Genomic DNA, 21,820 nt, shown 5'->3' on the forward strand with positions numbered 1-21,820 from the left:
CTCCTCTCCTCTCCTCTCCTCTCCTCTCCTCTCCTCTCCTCTCCATTATGCTGCCCCAGTGCTGCCATTGGTGACAAATGCCCTTTTTTTGCTCCCAGGGGAGAATTTCTGGGCAGAGGAATAATGTTACATGGCAAGAGCAAGCTCCCATATGTGCCCCCCCTGCACCCGCTGGTATCTTCCCATGTCAGAGCCCACAGCAAATGGAGAGGGACAAAGATGCAAAGAAGCTCTCCCTTGGGGTCACTGAAGGAGGCTGGAGGGGTACTGTGGCACCACAATACTGGAGCATCTCACCTGGGCTGTCCACCTGCATTTATCTTGGAACAAAGGCATTCTGGGAAGATCAGCTGTCACAAGCCGCTCTGATAGCTGATAAAATTGGGGAAACACCCAGATTGCACAATGTCCTGGCCAGAGCTGCCACGCACCCATCTGGCACCAATAAAAAGGAGAGGGAGCAGGAGCATCAGCAGAGACCTGCAAGGAGCACATCCCCAGGTCCATCAGCTGTCTGCCTGCTGCAGAGATGGTGCAAGCAACTCCCTTGCTCCTTGCGCTCTTCCTGGCCCTGAGGGCTCAGGGCCTCCAAGCTACACAGCAGGTACCATCAGGGGTGGGATACACGGGGTGGGGTGGGCAGGGAGCTGTGGCTGCAGGCTGTGCTGTGCCACAAGGGCTGAGTTCTTTCCTCTCCAGTGTAAGCTGACTGGACACTGGCAGAATGACCTGGGCTCCAACATGACCATTTATGAAGTAAAGGAAAATGGTGACTTCACTGGCAAGTACATCACAGCTGTGGCAGTCTCCCCGTTAAAGATTGTGGAATCACCTCTGCTGGGGTCCCAGCAGCTCCCATATCGGAGCCAGCCCACCTTTGGTTTCACTGTCCACTGGAACTTTTCAGGTAATCAGCCTTTTCTTAGCATCCTTGTTGTGTCCCCAGACTCCCTTCTGCCCTCCCTGCAGTGCCCTTGCTGATTCCCTGCCTTCCCCTGCACTATCCCCACTGCTCTCCCTCCCTGGAGCTCCCCCATCCCTGTCCCTGGAGCTCCTCGGTTGCTGTCAGCTCCCAGTCCCAGGCTGCAGGAAAGGCAGCAGGGGCTGGAGCCTGCACTGCCTGCCCATGTCCGTGTGACACCCCAGCCCTGAGCCCTCCTGCTGCTTTCCCCATCCCCGCTGTCCCCAGAGGCCGGGGACAGCAGGGCTCTACTGTCCCCTGTGCTGGGGCAGCCACTGACCTGCCACCTCCGCCACGCTCCCCTCCTCTCCTGTCTTATCCCCACAGACTCCATCAGTGTTTTCACGGGCCAGTGCTTTGTGGATGAGGTTGGAAAGGAGATTTTGAAGACCATGTGGCTGCTGAGGTTACACTCAAAGAAACTTGCAGACGACTGGAAAGCCACCTTGTGAGCTCTCTGTCCCCCACCCTGCGCACGTCCCCTGTGCACTCCCGAGGGGTTGGGGCTGTCACAAATGAGTTTTTTAGGTCACTTAGGAGTCACTCTCACAGGCGTTGGCAAAAGGAGGTTTAGTATCTGTTTGCAAAAACAGGACTTAGCAAAGCTCCATGGCAAGGTTCACTTGATCGCTTTGGGCAGGGGTAAAACATAGGAATGAAAAAATGGGTTAGAATCAATCTAGAATGATTTACATGGAAGCTGGAGATAGACAAGGAGAAGTGAGAATATTAAAATGAATCACAAAGTTCAGGAAGGTGCCCACTGATTTCTAAACTACTGATGGGTCCCTGCTGGGGCTGGTTCCACTCTCAGTCTCAGACCTGCTCAATGGTTTCTGTCTACAGGGCGTGGCAGCACTTAACCATTGACTAATTTAACATTTATAAGGTGATTTGGGAGGGTTTACCGCAATTAGAGCAGAGATTTAATTATAGATCCAGGCCAGCAATGAGGGGCCTCACTTAGGAATACTGTGGTAAAGTCCTGGGATGATTGAATTTAGTCATCAGCCAGTCTTCATCCTGGATGTAGTTTGAGAGGGTAATTACAGGAATTTTTCACAGTTCCAGTAATGATAACATTGTTCCACTTGGGCTGTGATTCAGGCAAGTAATTCCCCAAGGCTTTTGGAGTATTGGTTTCCTTGATAAGGCAACAGAAGGACTTGGTGTGCAAAGTTTCTGTGAGAAGCTCAAGGGAAGCTTCACCACCTGAGAGGCATTTCCAAAGCCAAAGGCCTAGGAAGGAATCCTGAATGGCCCCATGGTGGGGATGAAGGGTGGTGCTCCCAGCCTGTGGTGCTCAGCATTTGGCAGAGCTGCTGCCAGTGTGAAAGTGAGGGAGGACAGGGTGCTTGTGTGCACCTTCCCTGGGTGTGCTGACAAGGTGCAAATGTTTTGGGAGGATACAGGGCTGGGTGGGCACTGGGCCCATGTCCCACCCTGACATTTCCTCTGCTGGTGTCCCCTCAGGGTTGGCTACAACATATTCTGGAGGAAGAAGGAGCTCATGGATTGAGGGCTGGTAGCACTGGAACTCCCAGAAAAGAGGCAATGCCAAGTTGTAGCCCTTCCTCCTGTTCAGCATCTCCTTCAGCACCTGCTTCAGCATCTCCTTCAGCACCTTCAGCAACTTTATTCTCCCAATAAAGCTTTTCTGCAAACACACACTGTCTCCTCTCTTTCACAGATCAGTGTCCCTGTTCCCTTTCCTCAGTAGTGGCCTCGCTTGCCAGTGAAGGCCATTGTGTGACCCCAGCTGTGACCCCAGCTGTGACCCTCCCTGGCTTGGGCTCTTCTTTGTCAGACCACCCATCACATGGAGCTCCTTGGGACCCCAGCTGCTGCAGGGCAGCAGGGCCCCGCTCAGCCTGGAGCGATGGCCTGTGGCCCATCTCCCATTGGGAGTCTGCAAACAGCTCCATGGAAGAGGCAAGGACAGAGCTGGGAAAACCAGGGGCTCCCCCAGGGCAGGCAGAGCCAGCTGGGCACCCCCAGCATGGCAAGAAGGTGCCCCCAGTGCTGGGCACAGAGCTGCTGGGGCAGCAACATTCCAGGGCTGCAAGCGCTGGGCACAGCAGAGCGGCCAGAGGGGGCTGCTGGCTCCAAGGCACACATCTCTGCAGCAGCAGCAGCAGCTGTGCCCAAGGCTCTGTCCCCTCCCCAGGTGAAGCCCTGAGCAGGCAGCAAGGCAGGGCTCTGGGGACACTCACCAATGTCATACTGCAGGCTGATCTGCAGCTTGGGCCACAGCATGATGAGAGCGAAGGAGGCGTAGAAATGGACATCGTAGGTGTTGTACATCCGGTACTCCTGGCCTGGCAGGACAGGGCAGGTGGTGAGGCAAAGGAGACTGCCATGGGCAGGGGACAAGGGGCAAAGCTCCTCCCTCCACAGGGCCCTGGACAGGGGCATCTTTCCCAGCACGGACAGGGGCTCCCGTTCCAAGAGGGTTTCATTCTCTACCCAGAGCACCAGGCATGTGCAGAACACTCCATGCCCTATCCTTCAGGGCTGCAAGGGCTTTTCCTGGGAATAGCACTGCCCCCTACCCACTGGAGTGTGAAAAACAACCCCATGGCAAGTTCAAAACACATGGCCACAGATAATGGGAGGAGGGCTTGAGGCTGGAGAGTGCCTCACATCCTTGTGAGTTACCTTCCAAATAAGCAAACCTTCCGTACTCCCGCAGGACAGGGAGGAGGTGGGAGAGCCCCGCCCCCGCCGGCCCCTGCAGCTCCTCGGCACGGCAATCAGGGGGCACCTCCATCCAGATGGTCCCTCCATCCGTCAGGAAGTAGAGCTCATTGAACAGGGCTGACTTGTACCAGGAAGGCAGCTGGCTGCGGGAAAGAGGGAAGCTCAGCCTCGGAGGCTGAGGTGGTGATGAACCTGTGGCAGCCAAGCCCAGGAGGCCACTGGGAAGGTGCTCCCATCTGCCCTACCTGTTCTCCAGGATGGGATCCTGCCACGCTTCGATCTTCCTCTCCCACTCCTCGTAGTGTGTCAGGGTATCCCTAATTGTTAGAAACATCCCCAAAGTGGTATGAACAGCTTTTGGAGAACCACAGCAAGGACAAGCAGTAGGAAGTCTGGATACAGCCTAAATTGGGGAACAAGCCACAGCATCCTGGGGAAATTTTGAACAGCCAAGGAGGCTGGAGGAAAGAGCTCTGCCCTGGCTGGGGTGCCCAGAAGCAGCACGGCCACCCACTTGCCCTGCTCCCCCTGCACCCGTCCCACAGAGGATGGAGGCACTCACCAGGGGGTGAATCCAGCCTGCCATCCTGCAGGAGGTCCTGCCACACCTCTCTACCCAATCCCGTGGGATTGAATGCCGTCACATGGGTGACTCCCGTGCCAGCCTGAACAAGGGAAGAGCATCATCAGGGGCTGCTCCTTTGGAGGAGAAGATTCATGCTCTCCCCTCCCCAGTACCACCAGCAGGACGTGACACTCACTTCTCATGGGCTGCCCAGCAACTCGCAACTCGTTGCCTCAGCCGCTCTCCTGACACCATCCCCAAAGACGGTGCCCTCAGGAACGTCATGTCCCCTCTCCTGGTGTCAGGCAAGCGCTGAGGAACACTGCTAACCCCAAGGCCTTGCACTGCCATCCTTTGCCAGCTGCCTGCAGGCAGCTGCCCCACATGCAGCAGGGCTGCACACCCTCCCCAGCAGGAGCCCCAGCAGCAGGGCCAGCCCTTTACCTTCTCCCGGGCAGAGATGGCCAGGGTGAAGGGGTTCACGGGCGGGCAGTGGTGCAGCAGGACCCCAGCAACCCGCTGGCCATCCTTGTGGAAGGTGAAGGGCTCGTTCCAGTGCCCGCCGCTCCCGGCCTCCGCCGCTCCCGGGCCGTTCTGCAGGCTGAACATGATGGACACCTCCACGTCCTCATCCCTCCCGTTCTCCACCTCCCAGATGAACACTCCCACTGGCAAGCTGGAGTCCTGGCGGAGATGCACAATGCTGCCTCCAGGGCTGCTGCTCCACAGGCAGCTGCCCCAGCATCCTTTCCCCCCGGCACGGGACACCACGCAGGATGCAGCGGCAGCAAGAGCACCGACAATGATAACTTGGACTTGGAGTCTCTTGTCAAGCTGAGGAGCAGCAGCAGGAGCAGAGGAATTTGGGAGGCAGGCAAGACAAAATTCCAAAGAGGAGCAGCCATGGGCTGGCAAGCAGCACGCCGGGCAGCAGAGGGACAGAAAGAGGCCTTTAGGGCTCAGCCTAAAGGGCGTCTCATCGCTCACCTGCTGGGCAGGCTGATACAGGCTCACGGGCTGCTGCAATGCCGGGGTAAGAGGAAGGTCAGACATGTCCCAGCACAGCTGCCACCCTCGCCTGGGGCTGGCAGCCGGCACGGGCAGCGCTGAGCCATCCCTTGCTGCAGTGCCGAGCTCCGGCACGGCTGCGGGGCTGCCCCCGCCCGCAGCGCTGCTGAGAGCGGCCGTGGGGAAACGCTGGGAAAGCGGCGAGCAAGGAGCTCTGCCCTCGGGAGCGGGGAAACGCTGGGAAAGCGGCAGCGAGGAAGCACCTCGGGTGCATGGAAATGCTGGAAAAGGCGCTAACAAGCATCTCTGCCCTCGGGTGCATGGAAACGCTGGAAAAGGCACTAAGAAGCAGCTCTGCCCTCGGGAGCGGGGAAACGCTGGAAAAGGCACTAAGAAGCATCTCTGCCCTCGGGAGCATGGAAATGCTGGAAAAGGCGCGAACAAGCAGCTCTGCCCTCGGGGGTGCCGTCACCGCCTTACCTTATAGTCATTTCCGCAAATATGGAAATGTATATTATATGTGTTGTGTTACAAAGTAATGCTGTATTATTTCTCTTAAGTAGTGTGTCAAATATAGTTTTGGGTTATAAAAAATATTAAAATAGAAACTATGCTATGTAGGATACTTTTTTTAAAGAAAGGACTTGCAGCAAAATAGCAGCTACAGGACACCTAAATCTTTCAGAGAAAAAGAATTTATGGCCCTCTCATCAGAAGAAACAAACTTCTTCCCGCCTTGAAGGTGCTGTTAGGATTCAGAGGAAAAAGTTAGTGATGACCAGACAGAATTCTGTATTTGAATGGAATTGATGCATCATGTGAAATAAATAGAGCAAGAGATTTTTAAAAGTGACCAGCTCAAGGTTGGGAAGCTTAACAGTTCTGCAGTATGCTGTTGCCACTCCGAGAATGAGTTGGAGAAGAAGAAATGCACAGCTTTGGCCCCCAGGAGCCAAGCTAAGGATCACGTCCCCTGGAAAGCAGTGAACACAGCCCCACATTTCCCAACTTATGAGTGGCTCACTGGCTCGTGGTCCTGTTCCAGATGATGTCTCTGCTCAGCGTGAGGGGCAACCAAGGTTCTCAGCATCTCTGCAGGCTCAGCACTCTGTTCCTCATATCCAGACGTCACTCTAATCTCTTAATTCTGTATTGGCTCATTGTTTTGGGGGTCTTTTTGGTAAGTTTGATGATGTTCCTTCCCATGGCATGCTGGTCTCGAAGCTGTTTTGTATCTTCTCTGATGCCCCCCCCATGAACCCTCCACCCACTGTCTGGGGAGAAGAGCCATTAACTTAGCCCCAGGAGAGCCTTACTGATACAAAAGGAGCAATTAGCTACAACGACCAGTGATTACAATAACAGGTAGAACTCCCCCTTGGCAACAACTAGTCCAACTGGTTTTGCAGCTCTTTTCCTTCCCAAAAAATTTGGCAGATTTTTTGTTTATAACATCATGTATGAAGTGTATGAATATGTAACAAGCTATTGTTTTTAAGGGTTAATCCTCTGTTAACGGGGGTCCTTTTTCAGATTTGTGCTGCCCAGAAAAAGGTGCCTGGATCTCGGGTCGGCTGTTGATATTCTCTGCCCTGAGATGCGTGGGATGTCTCTGCTTCAGCCCACGTAACTGAAGAACGAGTCTGGACTCTTCGCTTTTCGGTCTTGAGGTTGTTTATTAATCCTTATCTATAAAATTTTCTTTCTGCCCAGCTGAGATCTGCTCAGCAGGGCAGCCATGAGCACTCTGACCACCCCCGAGGCAGTGTTGTCTTTTTATACTACAAACTATGTATAACATATTTACTCTTAATTCCCAATACCTATCACCTATGTTAGACACTGCACCTCTACTCTAAACCAATCCCAAAGTGCCAACATCACTGCAGAAAATGGAGAACAAGAAGAAGAAGAAGAAGAAAGGCTAGACACGCCCTGATTCCTCCATCTTGTCCCCATAACCCCCATACCAAAAGTCCTAAAATCTACATTTTCACCCCGTGAATACTTTATTATTATACTGTTCAAACCTGTCTTTCATGTCCCCACACAAAGCTGGCAATTCGCTGCAAGGGTCAAAATCAAATCTCCAGGTGTTCTGGGCAGCATGCCAGGGTCTCTGAGCCCCCTGACGGGGTTCTCGGCAACTCTGGGCATCCAAAGGGATGTGCTGAGTTCCCACACCTGGACATCCATAACTCTTTGTCTCTATTGTCTCATATTGTCCTAATTCAAATTGTCCAAATTATTATTACTCTAATTGTATTACTATTTTTATAACCATTTTATTACTATTAAACTTCAAAAATTTTAAAAACAAGTGATTGGCGTTTTTCAGAGATTGCTTTAACTTTACACGTGTTATTTGCTGTCTTAAAAAGGCCTATATGAATAGGTAAGGCAGCTAAGACTTGTTCAGTAATTTCATGGCTGTTGCTCTTCAGTTGCAAGAGAAGAATTGGCTGCAGCCTCCTCATGTCTGCTGGGCTGCTCAGAGCAGCCACTGGTGCTGCAACACCCTAAAGAGAGAGGGGCAGTGCAGAACCCTTGGGTTATTTATACCCCATGGGCTGCTGTCACAGCAAAGCTTCAGCAAAGCTTTCCAAGGCCTCAGCTGAGTGAAGGGAGGAGTGGCTTTTTCTTTGGGAGGGTGACAAACCACTTCACTGTGTGTTGGGAAATCAGAGGGGAGCTTCAGGTGACTTTGTCTGCTCATTCCCTCCTGTGTTTAACCCACTGTTCCAGACTGCAAGGCAAGATGTATTCTATTACCCTCTGTATGGCAGTTGCCTTTTGTCAAGTGGGCAGTTTGCCTTATCTCTCTCTGAGCGATCACAATCACTCCTCACATCTGCTGATAGGGATTGTGGGAAGGGACAATCAGCAGAAGGGACATCTGCTGATAACAGCTACTGAATGTCACTGCATGACTGATAAGAGCTAGAGCATCCCTTTGTGAGAGGCTCCGCCCAGAGGGAGGAGCCAAGCATTGCTACCCAGATATAATCTGGAGATTCTGGAATACCAGCACAGCTTCTCCATTAGATTTCCCAGAGGATCAGCAGCTGCCTCTTCTTCCACTGGATCGTCAGAGGAAAACTACACCCTTTCCAACAGGATCCCTGCTCCAGCAGAACCACACCTGACACTCCAGGAGGACTGCAGCCACATTTCCAATTGGACTGCTACCAACACCCTGACCAACAGAGTGTCAGGTTGTGTTCTGACTCTGTCAGTATTGTTTTAGTTTACTGCATTGTTTATTTTATCATTTTAGTTTTTTTCCCTATTAAAGAACTGTTATTTCCTGCTCCCATAATTTTTGATGCCTGAGAGACCCTTAATTTAAAATTTATGGCAATTTTGGGGGGGGGAGGGGGAGGTTATTTTCTCCATTTCAGTCTTTCCAAACCAAGACACCCAGTGTGGGGCTGGGGCTGTGCCTGGGGCTCCAGGCAGGGTCTGGCCCAGCCCTCCTGCAGTAAATCCCTCCTGCAGCTCCTTTTGGGGAGGAAACAGTAGATTTGGTGCAGTCCAGAATGTGGCCTGCCTCTCCCCAGCCTCAGCGTGGTGCTGCTGAAGGTGGCACTTGTCCTTGCTCTCTGGTGAGCTCTGAGCTGAATTCCTCTGTTACTATGACATTTCATTGATTTTTTTCCATGTATTTTGCTCCATTGCCTGGCTGGCATCACTCCTGTCTGTGAGCTCATTGATGTGGCCTTGGTGTGTGCACAAGTCAGCAGTGAACAAATCAGAAATGAGATGTAAGAACTGTGTGTGATCCAGTCTTGAAGAGAGTGTGCCCAAAAGCTTCTGCCAGAGAAGGGCACCTCAGCCCTTCACTGATTCCCACAGCATCCCCTGGGCTTATCTCCAGAGCCACAGTGGGGAAAAATGTCTGCAGGGATGCTTGGCTTGAGCATAGAGAGGAGGGATTTGCTGCTTTTGCTTTGACTGCCCAGCCTTCCCTGGCAAGGTCGTGTCTGGTGTCATCCCAGCCTCTGCTTCCCCTGGCTCTGGTGTCACCAGACTGACAATAAGTGTCTGACATGTCCCTGGGCTGTGCTGATGAGCCCCATGGCTCTTGTCTCTCTTGCCGTTTGATGCTGTGGTTACTCCACGACTTCTGCAGTGACATTTCCTGTTTTATTGGCAGTAACGAAATTGTTGCAAATGCTGTATTTATTTGCAGCTGTGTGCAAGGGATTTTAATCTCATTGTACTCCTCACTGTGCCACTACTCTGCTGCTTTTTGCTGAGCTGACAGGTTGTTTCCATGCTCAGGAGCCGGATGGTTGGTTTTGTTTTCTTTTTGTTTGCAGCTTTCTTTTTGTTTACCTTGTGTTTCTTTGTTCTCTTTTTCTGTTTTGACAATAGCTTGCTCAGTCTATTCTGGTAAATATTTTTAATTCTTTCCCCAGTTTTTGGATGATTTTTTTTTCCTTATAGACAGAGAGAATTTTTTACTTTTTCCTGATAATCTCCTGAAAGAAATGCTTATCCAGCAAGCACAGCTGACCTTTGAGAAGTCTTTAAGTTTCCCTTGAGAGAAAAGTTTCAGGTACCTGCAACCAGACACAGAAAACCACCAGGGGTCATGTGTACCTCAGTCTGACTTCTTCATCCCCAGGCTGCCTCTTCTCTCTCTCCAAGCTGCCCACTCTCAGTCACAACCCTTTGCATCACGATCCAATTGCAAAACTGAAAGGATTAGAGTACTTTTGGAACTCACTCAGACTAAGCTGTTTTTGTTTTTTCCTTGACCTGGAGCTGAATTTTTCTTGTAATTCCTTTCCCCGAAATTCCCAGCAGTTACACAAAAACCTGAACATTATCCACAACATGGACTTTGCAGCTGCAAGGGCAATTCTGGTGTTGCCAGACTGGCTTGGCCATCACTTTTGCCTTTGGCAGAAAAAAACCCTCCAGCTAGTCCTGGACAGTCCTTTGTCCACCTTTAGCCAGGATCCCACCTTTTGCTCCCCGTAGCTGGTGCAGAGGCTGAGAGAACAGTGCAGTGAAGGAGAAAGTGCAGTCCTCAAACAGTCCTTATCCTAAGGAACAAGCACTGGTAACCAAAAACTTGTTGAGGGTGGTCTGGTTGGCCAGGTCCCCAAAGGAAAATTTCCAAAGCTGGGAGAGCTTTAACCGGTGACTGTGGGAGAGAAGCTGTTTTTGGAGATGCCCTAGCTGGATGAGCTGCCAGCCTCCCCAGGAGGAAGGTGGAATGTAGTTCAACATCATTCTACCAAGCAGAATTTTTCAAAAGCTTTTTGGAGAAAGTTTTTCTTCCACTTCCTCTTGTAATTTTCCTGAGGTGCTATTTAGGGACAACTGACCCGGCAAGCAGTGTTGCCTTTTTCCTCATGGAAAATTTATTCCTGCTCTGGACTGAGCACAAGGGGTCCACATGAGCATCAAGCCCAAAGCCCCCATCTCTGTGCACTTGGGGCTCTGACAGCCTGCAGGCTCCCCAGCCATCCCAAACTGCAGCTGGTACCTTGCCCAGAGGCACAGGAGACCTCTCTCCTGCAGGCATTGGGCTGGGTGAGGTGGGCAGCTGTCCTGCAGGGAAAGAAAAGGGTGTGGGTGAATGTGTGTGTGAGATATTGGAGTGGTGCACTCAGGCACATGGATGCTGTAGTTGTCCTGGGGTGACACTGCACATTCTGACTGGCTCTGCCCCAGCAGGGCCTGTGGCAGATACAATCCCCAGGGGAGACCCGGCTCCCTGGACAGTGACAATCTGAGCCCAAGAAGCAGGTCCTGGTCTGGTACCATGGCCCCCTCCCTGCTGGTGCCGGGGGCAGGCAGTGGAGCACATGAAAGGGGATAAATCACTTCAGTTCTTAATAAATCTATCCAGCTGTCTACTCTTGTTCTTCTTTGGTGTCTTCTTTGGCACAGGATCAAACTGGAAGAGGGAGCTCTTGCAATTCCCCTTTATCTTCCTGGTCTAGGGCTAGGGGGCAGAGAGGGGACAAGTCCCAGTGGTGTCTGGCTCTTGTGGAGCATTGCTGAAGGGAGCAGGGATGTACCTCCTTATCCACTTCTCCACACGTAATGGCACAAAAGACCTGATCCTTGCTTTCTTTTCTGCTGCCTGCAAGACAAGGTAAGGCCAGGAGCCAGAAAATACCTCTGTGGGGAGCAGCTGAGCCGGTTAACCAAACCCTGTGCCCTTCTGCCCAGGGCTGGGCACCTTGCTTCCTTTTCCTCCTTTCTGTGCCAGCTCAGCCTTTGAAGGTTGCACCAACCTGGTTAGGGAGGCACGGGGATTAGGGAGGTCTGCTGCCCTTCCTGTTGTGTTCCCAGACAATGCTGGGAATGGTGAGTTTTGATGGATGTCTTGTTCACTGCTGAGTCATAGCCACTGCTCCAGCCTCCCTAAAGAGTGGGACATGGGTCCTGCATGTGCAGGGCCAGCATGGCCCCTTTTTGTGGCACCAGGGAGCTGTGGCATGAACACCAGCTGGGACAGCACCTCTCCCTCCTCAGGCAGAGCAGGACAGAGCTCAGAGTGCTGGGTACTCCCCTATACCAGGGGTAAGTCACCAACAGTACCCACAGAGACAGCACAGCCAGAGCTGGAAATTCCCATGGTCATGGACACTGCATCATGGGATGGCACTGGAACGGGGTGGGATGGAGTGGGATGGCACTGGGTGGCATTGCAGGGCACAACAAGAGCAGGCAGCATGGCACAGCACAGCCAGGGCTGCAGCCTCTCACCCTGCACCTGGGACAGCACAGCACGGCTCAGCTTGGCACGGCCAGGTTCTGCCCCAGGGCTGCCCTCACCTCCCTGGATGCAGCATCACAGGGCCAGGGCGAGCAGCAGCAGCAGCAGCCTGGGGTCCCCATGGCAGTGGTGGCTGTGCCTGGTGCCTGGGCTCTGCCTGTGCTGCTGCCCCACGCCCACTCGGCCCCTTTTTTATAGCAGAGGGGCTGAGCCTCCTGCCAAGGGACACCCATGGGGTAGGACAGCCCTGTCCTCTCCGGGGATGCACAGGGGACCTGTGCAAGGCAGGGACAGGGAGCTCACGTGATCTCAGAGCTGGACAGAAAAAGAGCATGAAGGACATCACAGTGGAGCTCTGTGAACACCACAGGTAGGACAGGGCATCTCTGAGGACATCACAGTGAAGGGCAGGAGGGCCCTGAGGACACCACAGGGAAGACTATCAGCTCTTTCTGTCTTCAGAGCTTAGTGTTCCCTAAGTCCCTAGCAGCCTTTAGGGCTGGGGTGGGAAGCAGCCTGTCCTACTTGCTGTGAGCATTCTTCCCCCACTTTTCTGCCTCGGGAGCTGCTGCAGGCAAGGGATCGCTGTGGTGGCCCAGAGCTGTCACTGGGTGACAAATGGCCTTTTCTTCATTCCCCAGGGGAGTGTTCCTGCAACCACATAGGCAGACAAGTAACAATACCCAGGAAGGACAGGTTGTCCTGGATGCAGCACCCCCAGAACAGCCGGTGTCATCCTTACATGGGAAAGCCCACAGACAATGGAAAGGGATGGAGATGCAGTCCCTTAGGGTCACCGTGGCAAGGTTGGTTGGACAGGGTGCCAGCACAACAGTGAGGAGCACCTGGGGTTCCCACCTCCATTTGTATCCTGTTGGCAGCTTCCAACAATAGCAGTGATGTCCTGATCCAGCTGGCAAGGAACAGGAGCAGGCACTGAAGACAGCACAGCTTCTGGCTGGACTGGTATTGCTTTGATGCATCAATACTGTTCCTTAACCCCAGGCAACGTGCATTCCAAAGGTTGGGGTTCAGTCTGTATAAAGGGATATTTCTGATTTCTCTTTCACTCTGGGCTGTATCACCTCAATTAGTTTTGTATCTGATAGGCTCAGCTTTTGTCAGCTTCTGCATGAATGGAGCTGAGGGCTCAGAGGACAGTCCTTGGTCACAGACATTTTGCCTGCTCCACTGTTTTTCAAGGCTGACTCAACCCCAGTTTGAGCAGCCAGTTAAATCGTTCATTAACCGTTTCTTATTATTATCCACCAGCACTTATTTTTCACAACACCCTGAACGTACATGGGTTTTAAACCACAGCCCTGATGACTTTTAACTTCTTCAGTGCTTCCTGCTTTGGATTTCTTCCCTGCCTGCCAGTTGCCCTCACTTCCTGCTGTGCCAGAGCTCAGGCATGGCATTGCAGAACTTAATCCTTCTGATGATTGCCAGCTCCAAGCCACTTTACTCTTTGATCTTTGGAGGGTGCAAACCCCACGGAGACACCTCAGCACTCAGCTGGGGTCACTCAAGAAATCTGCCTGCTTGAGCACTGAGCTGCCCCCTGACCCTGCGAGATGAGCCAAAGGGATTGTTAAGTACAGGAAAAATAAAGATTATATGAACAAATAAACAATATTGTCTGTGTGATGCTAAAATAAACCTACACCTGTGAAGGAGCTGTGGGCTGCCATCAGCAGCACGGAGACTTTGTGTTGTCCATCCACAGGGTTCCTGCAGGAGCCCCCTGAACCATGGTGATGGAGAGGGGGTGATGGAGAGGGGGCTGATGGAGAAGGGATGATGTCTGTCCCTCCTGGCCCCCACAGCCTTCCCAGATTGACCTTACTCGTTATCCCAAACACTGGCAATGCTCTGGGCAGCACCTGCTTGCCAAAAAACTGTCAGAGCAAATGGCAGCTTTGTGGGAAAACACACCTTGTTATGCAATTGATTTCTGCGACAGAAAACACTGGGGCAGGAATGGGCAGCAGCCAGCCAGCTCTCTCACCAGGGATTTCTTGCAGGCAGGGGGCAAGAGGGCTGTAGGGCTCCTGTAGGGAGGAGAGGGGGCCGTGGAGATGCCAGCAGCAGAAACATGATGCTCTCCAGCTGGGGTAGCAATGAGTTTTGCTGTCAGAGAGAAACCAGGGCTCAAATGTGAAATTTAAGAGTAAGCAAAGACTGAGAAAAATAAAAATAAATATTGTTTATTTTTGAGACATTGCAAAGAACTGCCTTGTCTCCAGTTTACAAAAAGTATTATTTTCTGGTGAGTAAGCTCCATCAGCTTTTGCTATGATGACTTGGGGAATGAAAACATGTATTTTAGGAAACTGCCTTGAAAACCATTTAGAAATGGGTGAGAAACTCTGGGTTGAATCCATTCACTTCAGCTTCCTTGGCCAGCAACAAGTACAACATAAGGGGAATGATGAAAATTTGTTCTTACAGTCTTGTCTAATGTCTAAGAATCCTTGTGCAAATACAACTTCTGTCACTATTAAGATCCAATGTCCCAGATATTCAGTGAATGTTGGCTTCTCATTAAGTAAATAATTCCCTTCCAACACAAACCAATTTGTGAAAACAACAGCTTAACATGCACATCAGACCTTCCTAGACTCATCACTCTGGGGGTGGGGGAGATGGGAAATCTGAGTCCCAAAAGAATCTGGGTGGTGGGTGAGTGCACATGGGCATGCCTGGTGAGGAAGAGCAGGGTGAGCTGTGCACTGCAGCCAGTCCTGAGGTCACCAGGCTTAAGGGAACCTCAAACCCTGGGTACAGAACTGATGTGGCAAATGAGTGACACAATGGACAACAGCTCCAGAGAGGGGTTTTCCCCACCAACCATTTCCCAGCAGTCACTGATCAGCAGGAGCCAGGGCCTCCCTGCAAGGTGCCAGGGGAGCAGGAATGGACATTTTCAGTACTTCAGCTCTCATTTCTGGGAATGTTTGCTGCAATTACCTCCTCTTATGGCTGGGAACCACAGATTAGGAAACACCCAGATTACACAATACCTTAGCCAGAGGTGCCACCCACAGACCTGGCACCAATAAAAAGGAGAGGGAGCAGGAGCATCAGCAGAGACCTGCAAGGAGCACATCCCCAGGTCCATCAGCTGTCTGCCTGCTGCAGAGATGGTGCAAGCAACTCCCTTGCTCCTCGTGCTCTTCCTGGCCCTGGGGGCTCAGGGCCTCGCTGTGAAAAAGGTACAGTGAGGGTGGGATGCACAGGGTGGGGTGGGCAGGGGGCTGTGGCTGCAGGCACCAGTGCTGAATTCCCTGCTCTCCAGTGCTCCCTGACCGGGCGCTGGGTCAATGACCTGGGCTCCAACATGACCATCTTGACGGTGAACGCAAATGGTGCCTTTGCTGGCTCCTACCACACGGCTGTGACAGCCACCTCCAATGAGATCAAGGTGTCACCACTGCAGGGATCCATGCAGAAGAGCCCTAACCAGAAGGGCCAGCCCACCTTTGGCTTCACCGTCAACTGGAGCTTTTCAGGTACTTCTTTCCCAGCCTCCTTATGGTATCCTGGACCTCCCCTGCCCTCCCTCTTCTGCTCTTGAAATTTTTCTGCCCTCCCTGGAGTGCCCTTGCTGATTCCCTGCCTTCCCCTGCACTATCCCCACTGCTCTCCCTCCCTGGAGCTCCCCCATCCCTGTCCCTGGAGCTCCTCGGTTGCTGTCAGCTCCCAGTCCCAGGCTGCAGGAAAGGCAGCAGGGGCTGGAGCCTGCACTGCCTGCCCATGTCCGTGTGACACCCCAGCCCTGAGCCCTCCTGCTGCTTTCCCCATCCCCGCTGTCCCCAGAGGCCGGGGACAGCAGGGCTCTACTGTCCCCTGTGCTGGGGCAGCCACTGACCTGCCACCTCCGCCACGCTCCCCTCCTCTCCTGTCTTGTCCCCACAGACTCCATCACTGTTTTCACGGGCCAGTGCTTTGTGGATGAGGTTGGAAAGGAGATTTTGAAGACCATGTGGCTGCTGAGGTCACGTGTGGAGAACATAAAAAATGACTGGAAGGCCACCAGGTAAGCCCCCTGTCCCTGCCCTGCACATGTCCCCTGTGCACCTCCGGGTTTGGGCTGTCACAAGGGAGTGCTCTAGGTTGCTTGCAGAGCCACTCTCACAGGTGTTGGCAAAAGCAGGTTTACTATCTGTTTTAAAAGCACAGCTTAACAAATCTTGATGGCAAGATTCACTTGATTGCTTTGTGCATGGGTAAAACACAGAAAGGAAAAATGCCATCTCCTGGGGTCCTGCCAAGGTGCAGATGTGGTGTGGTTACACAGGGCTGGGTGCGTGTTTGGACACTGTCACATCCCTCCCTCACATCTCCCCCTCTGTGTCCCCGCAGGGTGGGCACCAACATCTTCACCCGCCTGCAGTCACAGGAGTGAGGGGGCAGCGGGGGCTGCCCGGGCTGGCAGCAGTGCCAGGGGTGTGCCCCTGCTCCTGCAGCACCACCTGCTTCTCCCAATAAAGTTTTGCTGCAAAACACCCACAGTTTCCTGTCATGCTGTTGCAAAATGTGGGATAAGTAAAATGTTTCTTTAAAAGGTTTGTTCTTTGGTGTTTGAGGTTTTTTATGCTTTCAAGGGTAATCGACAAGAAAGGACATTTAGCCTGTGAAACAGAGAGCAGCAAACAAGCTCTAAGCTATGCGAAGGTGTTAGAAAGAGATCTTACTTGGTAGAATTGCCTTGTTAAGGTTTAGATCTTGATGGGCTTTAATGATCTCAGACCTGGGTGCATGTTACAAAACTTGGGATGAACAATATACAACTGGTAATGGAAACAAAGAGTGCAGAATCTACAAGACTCTTGGCAGAACCCCCAAGATAAAAAACTAATAAAGACTACTGGATCAGGAAAAACTCAGTGCTGAAGCAGCTCTGACTGGGTAGAAAGTAAATTGTGGCAGGGGTAGATCATGGCTTATGGCCCACTGAGTCAAGAAACCCACCAACCCAAGAGAAGAGAAAGGCTGAGCCTACAAAATAATTAGCATCAGATGCAAGAGAATTCTTAACCAATAGGAGAGAGAGTAGTAGTTAATAAGAGAACTAAATAACTTGTTGCCAATGAACATTAATGCCTTTGTTTGCTAGATGTGTAAATAGCAAAATATTTTGATAGTTGGTGTGCTTGATATTTGGAATAACACTAAGTACTCAGGCTTGTGGAACTAAAACAAAAAATCAATGTCTCTCTTGGGTGTGTGCCTTGTTATGCACCAGGTAACAAATGCAATTTTTCTGGACAACTCCATCATGGCTCAGCACACACACTCCCAATACCCTCCATGGAGCCTTACTGTCCCTTCTGTCCCCACACCTGAGGCCTCATGCGTGTCCCCTGCTGTGACTCTCCATGGCACAGAGCCCTCCTTTGCAGCCTGCCCACCCCACCATGGCCCTTGGGGACCACCTGCCCCAGCCCAGGGGATCAGGAGCCTGTTCAGCCTGGAGCAGAGCCCGGCTGCCCATGTCCCACGGGTATCCTTTGGCAGGAGGCTCTTTGGTTTCAGCAGCCGCTGCCCAGCCACAGCCCCCTCTGCCGTAAAAGGGCACCACACATGGCCACCAGCACCATGGGCACCCGGGGCTGCTGCTGCTGCTCGCCCTGGCCCTGCTCACGGCCCGTGGTGCTGCATCCAGGGAGGGGAGAGCAGCCCTGGGGCAGTCTGGCCGTGCTGTGCTGTGCTGTGCTGTGCTGTGCTGTGCTGTGCTGTCCCGGGTGCTGGGTGGGGGACGAGGGGCTGCATGCCCTGGCTGTGCCATCCATGGATGTGGCACACATCCATGTGCCATCCCTGTGGTGCGCCAGGAATGACCAGAGGGCTGCCTGCTCCTGCTGTGCTTTCTGGTGCCATGCCATGCCCTGCCGTGCTGTGCCACTCTGTGCTGTGCCACAGACTGCTCTGCCATGCTGTGCCACCCCTGGGGCACAGTGTGCAGGGCTGACTGGGTTGCATGTTTCTCCCATGCCATGCTGTGCTGTCCTGTGACACTCCAGCACTCAGTGTTTCTCTCCTCCCCCTGTGTCTGGCTGTGCCATGCCACACCACAGCGCAGTGTCCATGACCAAGGAGGCTGCCAGCTCTGGCTGTGCTGTGCTTGGGGCACTGTGGGTCTCCTGTCCCTGCTATAGGGGGGTACCCAGTACCTCCAGCCCTGCCCTGCCCTGCCCAGGGAGGGAGAGGTGCTGTCCCAGCTGGTGCCCATGTGCTGGTCTCAGTTGTCACACAGAGGGGCCATGCCATGCGACACACGTGTCACTGCTGGTGTGGGAAGGAGGAACTGTGGCTCAGCACTGCCCAAGCCACCCACACAACCCCCAGTCCCCAGTGTGACCTGCAGGGGCAGTGGAGAAATGAGCTGGGCTCCAATATGACCATCTTGGCCATGAACAGAGCTGGGACCTTCTCGGGCTCCTGCCACACTGCAGTGGCAGCCACCAACAAGCAGATCCTGGTGTCAGCCTTGCAAGGGGTCCAGCAGCATCTCAGCGCCAAGAGACACCCCACCTTTGGATCCACTGTGCAGTGGCAGCTCTCAGCTAGAGCAGTGACACTGACCCTCTGCCCATGCTGGGAGTGGGGACCCCCCCCGTCTGGTGCCCAAATCCCCTGTGGCACCCAGAGGAGCCCTGGCTGTGGGCACAGATTGACCACATGCACACATTCCTGCCTTGGGAAGTGGTGGTGGGAGAGCTTGTCTGTGGTGGGTTTCAGGGCTGTCTGGAAGAGGTGATGGGAGTGTCCATCTGTCTGTCCAGGGGCAGGGCTGATGCCCAGCTCTCTGTCCAGTGATGTGGAAGCAGTCCACCTGGCCAGTGTGGCAGGGAAGTCCATCTCTCTGTCCAGGGCATGTTCGTCTGTCTGTCTGCCAGGAGTAGGTGGCCCAGGCTTCCCTGTCTTGAGGTGCAGGCTCTGACCCTGCTCTGCCTCTCTCAAACCTCGCCAGACTCCAGCACTGCCTCTGTGGGCCTCATGGATCACCAAGGGAAGGAGACACTGGAGAGCACATGGCTCTGCAGGAAGAGATCCTGTGACACAGGGACACCTGGAAAGCCACAAGGTTTGGCTCTGTCCCTGCCATCTCACCCCACGGCCCTGCCTCCCACCCTGCTGACACAGCTTCCCTGCAGACTCAGCACTTCCTTCTTCACCCACATCAACTGATGGGAATAGGGACCAGTGCTGCCTGCACCCTGCTGTCCTTCTGCATCCCCAGGTCTCCCCACTGTCCCAGTCCCAAGCTGGGCTCTTAGCAAGGAACACACCCTCACTTTGCCCTGCTTCTTCCCTGTGCCTCCCAGCCGCCTGTTGGTGAGGGTCCCCGTTCCCACACTTGCTGCCCTCCCTCATGGAGCCAGATAAACCTTTCCCCACAGAGCAGAGAGCGTGTCCCTCGCATCCCTAGCGTACAAGCAGCCCTGTGTGGGTGTCTCCCCATCTGTGGCCACGGGGAGAGAAAGGTGCTGGCAGGGGGACAACAGGGAAGTGTTTTGGAGGGCATGGGATAGATGGGCTTGGGGGACAGTAATTCTGCTTCCTAACCATGGCTTCAGGCCTCAGCAGGGGCCTTCGGGCCTGTGCACCCATTTGGGACATTCACAGGGCTGGGTGGCTCCAGGGAGCGCCCCCAGTGTGGGGCAGCAGGACAAGGCACAGCTGAGGGTAGGGGTGAAAGCCGCATGCAGGCTAGCCAGCACTCTCCCCTGGCCTCATCTGCTGTCTCTGCACCCCTCTCTGCCCCATCCTCCCATCAAATTCCAATTCCAGCCACTGCTCCGCTTGGGAGTCTCGGTGCTGCATGCACATATGGGGGACATCTGGGTGCCAGCCCTCACAGAGGGAAATCCAGGGTGTTGGGGCGGTCCAAAATCCAGGCTGGATGCTGGGGGGATCGGGAGAGAGGCCTGGGACTCCAGGGGGAGCTGCAGGGCAGGGCGGGTGGCTGCAGCCAGGTACTGCAGGTGTGCCTGCTGTATGAATGCGGACATAATGTACTTCCCACTGACTGGCTGCCACCTGATCAGCTGGGAGTGGAACAGGATACGGATCCTTTCTGGTGTTCATGTTCACAGGATGTTATCTGAACATTAAACTTTATCAGCTCCTTAGGAAAGGAAACAAATCAAACAAGGGGCTGATGCCCTTTGCACCGGTCTGACACTACAATTCACTAATCCATCATTTCAGCAGCTCATGAAGTTTCCAGCTCATTAGTTACATAATCCACGATGCACAGCTCAAAACTGCTGCTCCTGAGCACCACGGGGAGAAGCTGTGTGGGCAGGGAGGGGTGCAAAGGGTGTGAGGAACAATGCTGCCTGGCAGCTGCAGAGCTGCTGGGGCAAGAGAATGATGGAAGGGGCAGAAAGCACACAGTGCCCTGAGAAAGTGTACGTGCCTGTCTGCCCTCCTCTTCCTCTCACAGTATGCCTGTCCTTCCCCAGCCTTCCTCAGCCTTTGCTCTTTTCCCTCAGTCCCTGCTGGGTTCTGGGGCTGCACACAGAGCACACAGACCTGAGGCTCTGCAGGGTAAGCTTGTACTGACTGACCACTGGTTGATGTGCCTGGTGGTTCAGCTTCTGGTCAAAAGCCATCGTGCATCCTCATCCTCACCCCTGTGCCCTCATCCTCATGCCTGCATTCTGCACAGAGCCCTCAGTTCATCCCCACTGATCCTTAGCACTGCCCTGGTTGTGCTGGGGTCGTTCTCCTGCTTCCCCTCCCCAAACACCCACTGTGGCTGTCACCAGCACCATAAGCACCCAAAGACTTCTCTGAGTGGTCTGTGAGGTTAAAGCCTTGGGACCCCAGTGTGAGTGTGGGATGAGGCTGGGAGCCCTGCATAGAGAAACACAACGCCACTGACAACCATGTTGGCCCAGGACACAAGATTTAATTTAATTTAATTTCTGTCATTTCATTACCTCAACAACTGCAAATTCCCTGGCTCCTGGTTCCTCCCAAGAAGGCAGCCAGTGGGACAGAGAATGATTGTGCTTGCTTAATAAGAAAACTGAAAGTAAAACTGTAGAGCTTTAGGAGAAATCAGCACTGGGGGCGCCACCCCCTCTGTGTCACAATCTGTGTTCATCAGCTGTATCTCACATCCTGTCCCTGACCTTGGTATGATCCTGTCCTTTTATTGACATTTCATTTTCCTTTTTCTCTTGCCTGGTATGTGCAAACTGGGCTGCTCACCTCCAGCCTCAATGCCCTACTCAGAAGTTTTCCTACTGCTGCTGGGGCCAGTTTGTTTCATTCACCTCCCAGTTCCTTGGACCCACTGCAGATCACCTGCTGTCCCTGCACACATGCCTTGCCCAGTCCTCATGAATCTCTGTCCTTCTGTCCGTTGCCTGCGATGACCAGAGGGTGCTTTGGGACACAAGAGCTCCAGCAGGGCAGGATGGAAACTTAGGTCAAGCCCTCAACCAGCAGACATGGAGCTAAAGACCCCCAGGCTGGGTGATGTCAGTGGGCAGATCCACACAACCCCTCCTGCATCCCTGTTCTGCCCATACCCATTCCTGTGTCCATCCCTGTTCCAGTCCGGATGCCTATCTCCATCCCTGCCTCTAATCCCTGCCCCGTCCCCATCCCTCCCACCCTTGTTCCCCTCCCCATCCCTGCCCCTGTTCCCATCCCCATGTGCACATCCATGTGCACATCCTCATCCCTCATCCTTGCCCCCCTCCCCACCCCAGTTCCCGTTCCCATCCCACCACAACCTCTTCCTGTCTTCATCCCCAGCCCTGTGCCCATCCCTGTCCTTGCTCCTGTCCTTGTCCCCACAACTCTTGCCCTCCCTGTC

The 21,820-nt window shown here is 53.4% G+C and overlaps 3 protein-coding genes and 1 long non-coding RNA gene across 4 annotated transcripts; 2 read left to right on the top strand and 2 right to left on the bottom strand.

The window, feature by feature from the left end:
• The first annotated feature begins 514 nt into the window (after positions 1-514).
• LOC118699613 (avidin-related protein 7-like) lies at positions 515-2,480 on the top strand. Its single transcript, XM_036403712.2, has 4 exons — positions 515-604; positions 700-907; positions 1,289-1,409; positions 2,435-2,480. Exons 1-4 carry the CDS (start codon positions 530-532, stop codon positions 2,478-2,480), a joined length of 450 nt encoding a protein of 149 aa, XP_036259605.1. The 5' UTR covers positions 515-529.
• A 716-nt stretch (positions 2,481-3,196) lies between these two features.
• LOC118699062 (uncharacterized) lies at positions 3,197-3,969 on the bottom strand. The gene is made up of 3 exons (XR_004982019.2): positions 3,907-3,969; positions 3,620-3,804; positions 3,197-3,279 (listed from the first exon to the last, which is right to left on the bottom strand). It is a non-coding gene; the product is annotated as an uncharacterized LOC118699062 (long non-coding RNA).
• A 9-nt stretch (positions 3,970-3,978) lies between these two features.
• Positions 3,979-5,279, bottom strand: LOC118699612 (non-lysosomal glucosylceramidase-like). Its single transcript, XM_036403711.1, has 4 exons — positions 5,214-5,279; positions 4,671-5,060; positions 4,224-4,326; positions 3,979-4,064 (listed from the first exon to the last, which is right to left on the bottom strand). The coding sequence occupies exons 1-4, from the start codon at positions 5,277-5,279 to the stop codon at positions 3,979-3,981; spliced, it is 645 nt and encodes a 214-aa protein (XP_036259604.1).
• Positions 5,280-15,095: 9,816 nt separating this feature from the next.
• LOC118699061 (avidin-like) lies at positions 15,096-16,487 on the top strand. The gene is made up of 4 exons (XM_036402722.1): positions 15,096-15,194; positions 15,278-15,491; positions 15,898-16,018; positions 16,345-16,487. The coding sequence occupies exons 1-4, from the start codon at positions 15,123-15,125 to the stop codon at positions 16,385-16,387; spliced, it is 450 nt and encodes a 149-aa protein (XP_036258615.1). The 5' UTR covers positions 15,096-15,122; the 3' UTR covers positions 16,388-16,487.
• The last annotated feature ends 5,333 nt before the right edge of the window (positions 16,488-21,820 follow it).

Source organism: Molothrus ater, chromosome Z (genome assembly GCF_012460135.2).
Source record: "Molothrus ater isolate BHLD 08-10-18 breed brown headed cowbird chromosome Z, BPBGC_Mater_1.1, whole genome shotgun sequence".
Taxonomy (NCBI): domain Eukaryota; kingdom Metazoa; phylum Chordata; class Aves; order Passeriformes; family Icteridae; genus Molothrus; species Molothrus ater.